The sequence below is a fragment of the Amblyomma americanum genome, chromosome 1, assembly GCF_052857255.1.
Source record: "Amblyomma americanum isolate KBUSLIRL-KWMA chromosome 1, ASM5285725v1, whole genome shotgun sequence".
In the NCBI taxonomy this organism is placed as follows: Eukaryota; Metazoa; Arthropoda; class Arachnida; order Ixodida; family Ixodidae; genus Amblyomma; species Amblyomma americanum.
The window spans coordinates 172,875,948-172,884,504 of NC_135497.1; the positions used below are offsets into that span (position 1 = coordinate 172,875,948).

The window sequence follows — 8,557 nt, forward strand, 5'->3', positions numbered from 1 at the left end:
CGTTTAAAATTCTATCACTGTGTATATTATTTTTAGGTGATGAGATTTTTATTAGTCTTGTATTTTAATATCAGGACGTGTTTATTTTAGTTAGCGAAGCTCTCATTGTTTATATATGCTAACATGCGCTGCTGCTTATTCCAAAGTTTTTAGAAGCTTATCTAAAAACATTGGCTTCTTTTTCCTTGCCTTTCCCAGCCTTGGCGATGACGTGGCTCTGCGCACCCTGCATCGCATGCGCGGACAAAGAAGAACAGAAGTGTGCCTGCTCTGAGTCGAAATGGAATCCCCGCTCAGCCCTCCTTATCCTTGGGAACGCACTGTGAGCAAACCGATAGTTGATTAGCTTTTCAAAGCTTACTCATGAGCGGTGCACGTTGCCTGACGTTGGGTTGACCTTCGATGTAAATTAACTAAGGCGCCAGGCATCGCTTCTGTCCTTGTATCGTGACGTTCTCTTTTCCTCTGAGAATATCTTGCCAGTGCTCTTGAACCTCTCGTTTTCATTCCGCGCTCTTTGTGCTGCTATAATTGCTTGGTCTCACTGGAGACTGGCTGGATAACATAGGGCACGAATATTATACTGCGGTGAAGCAAGGCATGTGGAGGCCTTTTGCTGTGGTCACGGTTTTTGCATGCGTAGCTTAATTGTCGCACCCGTGGTAGCAAAGGAAGCGCTCGAAGCGGATACCAAGGTCTTTCTTTTTTTCCCGTTTTCGCAGGTAATGTTATCTTAATCAAAGACTAACGTTGCGGATTGTCCCTGCTCCTCATCGGGTGCCAGCGAACACGAACTCGTTGCAATCCTTTCACAGGTACCCGTGATCGTTCGGCCAACTAACTGTGTAAGCAATATAGAAATTATCCACTGTACAGTCCGGAGCGAAAGTGTGGCATAACACGTGAAATTTGGCAAAAATGCGTCGCAGAGCAAAGTTTGCAGCCTCTTCGATAAGTCCTGAGGAACGCATGCGGATCAAAACAAGAAAACTGACGCGTGCAGATACAGTCCCCCGTTCGGCTCTCTCGACGCCAGGCGCGGCTTTGAAGTTCTCGTATATCAACACAGTTCATTCGAAGCTCGCGCGGTACGCAGCCCACTTTCGCTCTCGACAATATATTCCCTGTACAGTATATATATGCGGGTCATATATATGAGGCGCCTTCCTAGAGTGCATAATGTATCTTTGTACGAACACAGTCTGGAAAGTAATCTAAAGATGCGCTTCGTGGAGTTTAAAACGAATCTAAACTGTCTGTGCTCTGATATGTGCACGTTTCGTCGTTGATAAACGCTTTTATGTTTCTCCCGAAGGTAATGGATTTAGACGTGGCTTTCCAGCAAGTCACAACGCGGTACGTCGGAAGCGTTCACGGGCTCTTCAACTTTCTGGAAGCAGTAAGTGTAAATATATTTCAGCGATCTAAATGGTCACGCTGTACATCAGCGTCAGATATTTCTTAGCAGCACGACCACATAAGCCTGCTGTCCCTTGCTGAACTTTATTCAGGCGCATCTGAACTGAAATGCCCGTGGATTGAATTTAGACTGCTGCTTCAAATCTAGTTGGGTGGCGCATAGGAGTCCGCCTGCTGCAGTGTTCTAGCCTGCAGATATAAGTGCATTTCTTTCAATTACAGGAGCTTTTGCTGCTCATTTTCCTAGCTCTAGTTTCTTGCGACGAGAGTATTGGCCGAGAAAGAGAAGCTGATTTGATGGTTATCTTGCATTTATAAATAGCTGTCCCACACTTTAAATAATACAGCTTAGATGGAGTTTCCGTCTCCTCGGCTCACGGGCTTGCTATCTTCTCAGGAAATATCGATTACTGGAAATAGAGCAGCGCAACGTTACGTTAACTGCGCGAAATGCAGAAAGAAAGCAAAGTTTTATGGAACGCGAATCCGAGGACGTAATCTGCGCGCAATGAATTGCCGTGTCGCGTGCACGCAAAGTTGCATCTCAGCCGGGTGTGTAAGCAGCGAGATAAATAAAAAAAAAGGAGGGGGGGGGGGGGGCTCTTAACGAGTTGGAGGTGCAGGATGGTTTTGCACTTTGCGGCTGAAAGAGGAAAGGGAATCGGAGCGCGAAGTGCAAGGTTCACCTAAGGGGTGGGGAGGGCGAATAAATTTAAGTTTGGCGGTTTCAGGACATGTCTGTACAAAGAAGGCAGCGAAAAGGCAAAAGAATAATAACAATAATAATTGGTTTTTTTGGGGGGAAAGGAAATGGCGCAGTATCTGTCTCATATATCTTTGGACACCTGAACCGCGCCGTAAGGGAAGTGATAAAGAAGGGAGTGAAAGAGGAAAGGAAGAAGGTGCCGTAGTGGAGGGCTCCGGAATAATTTCGACCACCTGGGGATCTTTAACGTGCACTGACATCGCACAGCACACGGGCGCCTTAGCGTTTTTCCTCCATAAAAACGCAGCCGCCGCGGTAGGGTTCGAACCCGGGAACTCCGGATCAGTAGTCGAGCGCCCTAACCACTGAGCCACCGCGGCGGGGCAAAAGGCAAAAGAAAAAAATTACTTTTCGAAAGCGTTCGCGCACAGACTTTGTTTCGGCCCAAACAGCCGAAAAGAGGGGGCAAAACAGAGCCCCCTCTGTGGCAGCACTTCGACTGTGGTTATAGCCACCCCGGCGAGGCTCGGCGGCAGGAGAGTGGGCCACGCGTATAACGGGCACCTTTCGTGGCACGCACAGATCCTGGGCTCCATCATCGCCAGCCTGTACTTCATGTTCGGCGTCGAGTCGCGCAGCCAGCAGTTCCTGTACCTGTCGGCCATGACGTTCGGCATCAATGACGTTCACTTCATTTTCTCCGCGCTGCTCTCGGAAGCCGATTCCACATTCCTGCCTTCGTCCATCTACGTGAGTCACGCCTTGCTTTCCCGCAACAACAGTTCAAAACGGAGAAAAGAAGGCTTGCGACAAGAACTCCAACATTGATGACACCACCTGACAGTTCAAATAGTGAAGGTAGATATCAGTGTACGCAAAACAGGCATTCAGCTCTCCATGAAGTGTCCCTTTAGCTACTTTCCGATTTTTATGTCTGTCGTTCCCTTCGAGCTGTTTTAATGCAGAAAGCATTTTACGGGAAGCCACGAACCACATGACCGTGTCTGTCCGCGTCCGCATTAAATAAATGTCCTTGATGCCGAAAATAATTTTCTCTTCCTTGGAAATATCAGGGCTGGAAATCACCTCTTATCGTTTTAAAGTGCCTTCACCGCTCAGCCGTGGGATATGCGCGCCCCTTACTGCAAATTGGCGGAAGATGAGCGCGCGTTTTAAAGAATGTATTCTGTAACGACACCTGTTTCGATCAAATTGAACGCGCATTTTGTAACAAAGCGGTGGCAACGCTACGCCTAAACGAACTTCAACATCGTATTTATGCCTGGAACTCCTGATATTACTTCATATTCTCATGACGCCAACGTGCTTTTTCAAGGCTCAGACACAGCGAGTGTATTGATCTGTGTGAATGTATGGGTCGGGCTCGGTTATCTCATATCATTTCACCTGCTTATTTCACGTTATGCCACCTGGTTATTGCACGTTATTTAAGCTTACCTGGCTATTTCAAAAATTAGCTCTGAAAGTAGATAAAATAAACTACGTCGTGTTTCGAGCCAAAAGTAAGAAAGTCAAATCTTGTCTAAGGTTAGAATTTCAGGAAAAGCGATTATATAAGTGATCAACCACCAATTTCTAGTCGTGCTCTCACATGAGAACTTAAACTGAAACCATCGTATCGAAGACTCTGGGTGGGCTGAAAAAAATACAGGTACATATTGCCCGCATAATTAGAGCGACAATTACACTACGCAATGATTGCCACGGCTACATGAATACATTGTGGTCTGGGGCAACTTCGAAGGGTAACTTGGAAAGGCTTCATATCATGCAAAAGGAAGCAATCCGATTTATTGAAAATTTACCAGTAAATGACTATACCTAAGGGCTTTGCTATAAAAAAACAAACTTCTCGCACATAGTGAAATACTACTCCAACAGTTAGCACCGCGATTATTTAGCGAACTGAAACGAGATAAACCCGGATTTGTATTTTTTCGTTTATTTATTAATTTATTTATTTTAGTTTACAAGTACTGCCGACCTTATGCAAGGTCTTGGGCAAGAGTGGGTGGCCATGAACATACAGAATATATACATATAACAAAAAGCGCAATTCAAGGTAACAGATGGTCTCCAGCGTCAAAATTCGCACGGTTCTTTATACAAAGTTCGATTTGTGACCGGGGAGAAAAAAAATCTGTCATGGGTGTAAAAGGTGAATACGGGGCGCAAAAACAGGCTCAGAGCAGATTACAATGCGTTTTGTTTTTTACTCAGGAGTGTGTCTGTGAACGCACCAAGAAAGGAGCATTCTACAGTTCGGGCATCCAGTGCATTCAAGTAACGTGTCGTCCTGGGAAAAAAGGAGCTCTTGAGCACGTTGGTTTTACATGTGAAGTCCTTAACCTTTCTGCTGTGGAATGAACGAGTCATACGTGCATTTGCGGGTTGAATGTATGTGTTTTTGTCTACTCGTGTTTAGTCGTTGTACAGTAAGTAATAAAACTTTAATCTTTCACGGTACCGGCGTGATTCCAGTGTTTTTAAATTAGCAGTCTGTAATAGACAGGTGGGGGACATGCGCCGTCTATAGCAGTTGTAAATAAACCTCGCGGATTTGCGCTGAACGTTTTCTAGTTTCGCTATGTTTGTTTTGTGAAGGGGTCCCATACGGTGGCCGCGTATTCCAAAATCGGTCTAATATATGTTTTGTATGCTAGTAGTTTTATTTCAGGCGGGGTTTCCGAGGGCTCTTCTTAGATATTCCAGTCGCTGCATTGCTTTATTTTTAATATAGTCTACGTGCTGGTTCCAACTAAGGTCAGGTGTGATTATGATTCCCAGGTACTTAAAACTTGAAACTGTTGCCAGCCTAATGGTTTCCGATATGGTATTTAAAGGTTAGCGGTTCTTTCTTTCGAGTTAGAGTCATTGCAACATTTTTTTGGTATTAATAATCATTTGCCATTTGGAACACCAGGTCTGTAATTTAGCGAGTGATGAGTTTAAGGTTGCTTGGTTGTGAGAAGTAGATATTGCATGGTAGATTATGCAGTCATCTGCAAAGGGCTTTATTTTTACTGGTGTGTCAGCAGTGATATCGCTAATGAAGACCAAAAACAGGAGCGGCCCCAAAACTGAGCCCTGCGGGACGCCCAACTCAACTGATGAAAAATTGGATAGCACATTGTCGATGCTGATGGCCTGGTATCTATAAGAAAGATATGCTTCAACCCACGCGAGTGGGTTGTCATTCTTAAGGATTGGCTTTAACTTAAGAAGTAGCTTTTTGTGGGATACGCGATCAAAGGCTTTTTCAAAGTCAAGGAAAATGATGTCAATTTGACCTTGCTTATCTAGGGCCTATGCAAGGTCGTGGGCTGTTTCTAGTAGTTGTGTTACAGTTGATAGTCCTTTGCAGAAACCGTGTTGCGTGTCAGTAATAATGTTATTTTCTTCGACGAAAACTGAAACGTGTTTGAATATGATGTGCTCAAGCATTTTAGCACATGTAGTGAAACGGGCCTTTATGTCTCCCTGTCTTCGGCACGGGAATGATTTTATTGTATTTCCAGTCGTGTGGCAGTTGTGCATACTGTAGAGACCTGTTAAAAATTGGGGCAAGGTATTTTGCCCACCACTTGGCGTAGCGTACAAGAAAGGCGCTTGGTATCATGTCGATTCCTGGCGATTTCTTAATGTCTAAGTTAAGCAGTAAAGACAGAACGCCTTCCTCGCTGACACTCAAAATCAAGTCTGAGATAGCCGGGATTTCTTCGAAACAAGCAACGCTGGGCGCTGCACTATCCTCTTGGGTGAATACAGAACAGAAATAGTTTAGTGCTTCAGCGATTTCCGCTTTGTCTGTTACAGCGACCTCATTTATGCAAATGCTAGGGGCAGTTTTCTTTACTGGTGCAATGTGACGCCAGAATTTAGCTGGGGACGATAGAAGAAAGTTTTTTAGTGAGACGCTTTGATAATAGTTTTTCGCTGTCTTAACTTTGCCTCTCAGTATTTCCCTCATATTACAAAGTTTCACTGTTGTAGATAGTGACGGGTGCCGCTTGTGTTGTTTTCTAGTTTTCCTTAGTTTCCTCTTCAAACGTATGATTTCTTTTGTCATCCACGGAGTGTTGGTTCGCTGTCTTTTGAGTTTCTTGAAGCATATGAACGTTCTGATTATGTCTTCAAGCTCAGTTAAGAAACGTGCATTAAAAACGGGTCAGAGCACTTTATAGGACACAGTCAATAACATATTAAATTTTTTCGGGATTTAGTTTGAATGTCTTCAGGAGCTAAGTCAGTAAGTAGCTATAAAATGCAAGTAAAATAATTGTTGTTACATAAAGAATAATATCTGCCTCTCTTGTGATATATGCTGTGTAACGTATTGTGATGATGTTGCTTTTAATTTGATAAGTGACCTGGTGGACACAGCACGACTATTTAGCTCGGACAGTGTCCTCTCTTTCTACCTTCTTAACACTATCATTCCATGTGCCAACTTGCGCTTTGTGGATTTCAGTTCGTCCTGTACCAGCTGACGGCGTCGTTCTGTTACATAATCAACGCCATCGTCATTATGCAAACGTACAACAGCCCCGGCGACTGCATCTTTGGAGGGGTAAGGAGCTTTGGTCGCCCACTTTCCTGTTTAACTCGGCGAAATAGCAAACGTTCGAGCCATGCTGAGGGCTCCTTCTGCGAAAAAAAAAATGTAACTTTACCGATGTGGAGCTAATGCCCACGTGCGTGCTAGGCCGTTTGCGCTTTCACCAGACGCTACACTGTTTCTCAGCGCAACGTCGGTCGCGTGTCAGAGCTCTGGCACGCTCTTCAGTTTGTTTTCCTTGCAGGTGGGTGGACTGATATGCGGCATTCTCCACGTGGGTCATCTTATCTACACCCTGAAATGAATTGGTCGCCGCAGACTTGTGCCACGGACAGTTTGTAGTGTACGTGAGCTGGCCCCACGAAACTGCAGGCCACGCAGATAAGTTCTTGAACAGCGCCGTTGGCTGAAAGAGAAGTGCGCGTTCTCAATTGTGTTGATATCTGGAAAATAAAAGTGACACCTTGAACGAAGGCCATGCATCAAGTGCCACCATTAATCAAGACTGAGGCTATATAGTGAGTGCCGCCGCGGTGGCCGAGTGGTTACGGCGCTCGGCTGCCGGCCCGAAAGACGCGGGTTCGATCCCGGCCGCGGCGGTCAAATTTTCGATGGAGGCGAAATTCTAGAGGCCCGTGTACTGTGCGATGTCAGTGCACGTTAAATAACCCCAGGTGGTCGAAATTTCCGGATTCCTTCACTACGCTCATAGCCTCAGTCGCTTTGGGATGTTAAACCCCCATAAATCAAACCAAAACCTATGTAGTGAAAGCTGATTTTAACAATCGCTCTGTGGTGTACCGCGTGTTTCAGGGAAGATTTTAATTCTCAAAATTAGGTTTTTTGAAGTAAATATATGGCTTCGTCAGCATAGTACAACCAGTGTTGGCAGACACCAGAAAACCGGTGAATCGTTTTAAGTACTAATCTGATTAACTAATTTTTAATCAGCAACTTTTTAACTATTAAAGTTAGGCGCCTAGTTGCGATTAGAGATTTGTAGCTGGTCGTTAGTAATAGCCATATCAGTTTTTGTAATTTAAAAAACGCGATTACCTTTGGCGCTGTGGCTCGACAAAATTTGGCTTGTTCGACTAGTTACGTCCACTGGAGGGGTTGCTTTGTCTCTATGTTTTTCGAAAGCGCATGTATTTTGTCACAATGTGGCCAAATTTTGTTGAGCCACAGCGCCGAGGATAATCTCGTTTTCGAAATTCTAAAAACTGATATGGCTATTACTAACGACCAGCTACAAATCTCTAATTTCAATTAGGCGCCTAACTCTAATAGTTAAAAAGTTAAAAATTAGCTAACCAGCTTGCTGTCCGCCAACACTGGTAATACTATGCTGCAAAAGTTATAATTTTACCCCAAAATGCCTATTTTTGAAAATTACTCAGTCTTCTCTGAAACAACTGGTATGTGGAGCCGTGACATTATATCCTGCTGCTGGACATGATTTTGATGTATAATATGTAACCTGCCAGAGACTGTATCCGCGCCAGCGGCGTACAGGTGGTGTGGTGTCTGTGTCTCCGGTTGGCGAGAGCGACTATTGAATGTGAAGCGGCACACCACCACGGGAGGCTTCGGAATGTAGTGGCCCGAAAGCACGGAGAATATCTCGTCGATAGAGACTTGATCTGGAGTTTTAGGCGTCAGCAGGCTCCGTAGTAAGGAGTAGGTACTGGACCCGCAGCATGCCAGGAACACGGACCTTTTCTTCTTCTCTGGAACGCTGTTGGCGTCGAAGAACAGCTTGACTCGCTCCAAGTACTCCGTTCAGGCTCCTCCTTCCCCGTGGAATGGCTCCAGTGCTCCGTAGGTCGTCATGGTTGCAGATGATGCGATGC

At 45.0% G+C, this 8,557-nt stretch overlaps 1 protein-coding gene across 3 annotated transcripts; it reads left to right on the forward strand.

The window, feature by feature from the left end:
* Nucleotides 1–210: 210 nt before the first annotated feature.
* Nucleotides 211–7,177, forward strand: LOC144093569 (uncharacterized). Of its 3 annotated transcripts, none has more exons than XM_077627123.1 (6): nucleotides 235–322; nucleotides 723–845; nucleotides 1,316–1,399; nucleotides 2,708–2,875; nucleotides 6,618–6,716; nucleotides 6,949–7,177. In XM_077627123.1, the coding sequence occupies exons 3-6, from the start codon at nucleotides 1,319–1,321 to the stop codon at nucleotides 7,006–7,008; spliced, it is 408 nt and encodes a 135-aa protein (XP_077483249.1). In that variant the 5' UTR covers nucleotides 235–322; nucleotides 723–845; nucleotides 1,316–1,318; the 3' UTR covers nucleotides 7,009–7,177. The 3 variants fall into 3 exon arrangements, with proteins under 3 accessions (XP_077483234.1, XP_077483249.1, XP_077483242.1); XM_077627116.1 differs by having other exon boundaries at nucleotides 723–815; XM_077627108.1 differs by lacking the exon at nucleotides 723–845 and having other exon boundaries at nucleotides 211–322.
* Nucleotides 7,178–8,557: the final 1,380 nt, after the last annotated feature.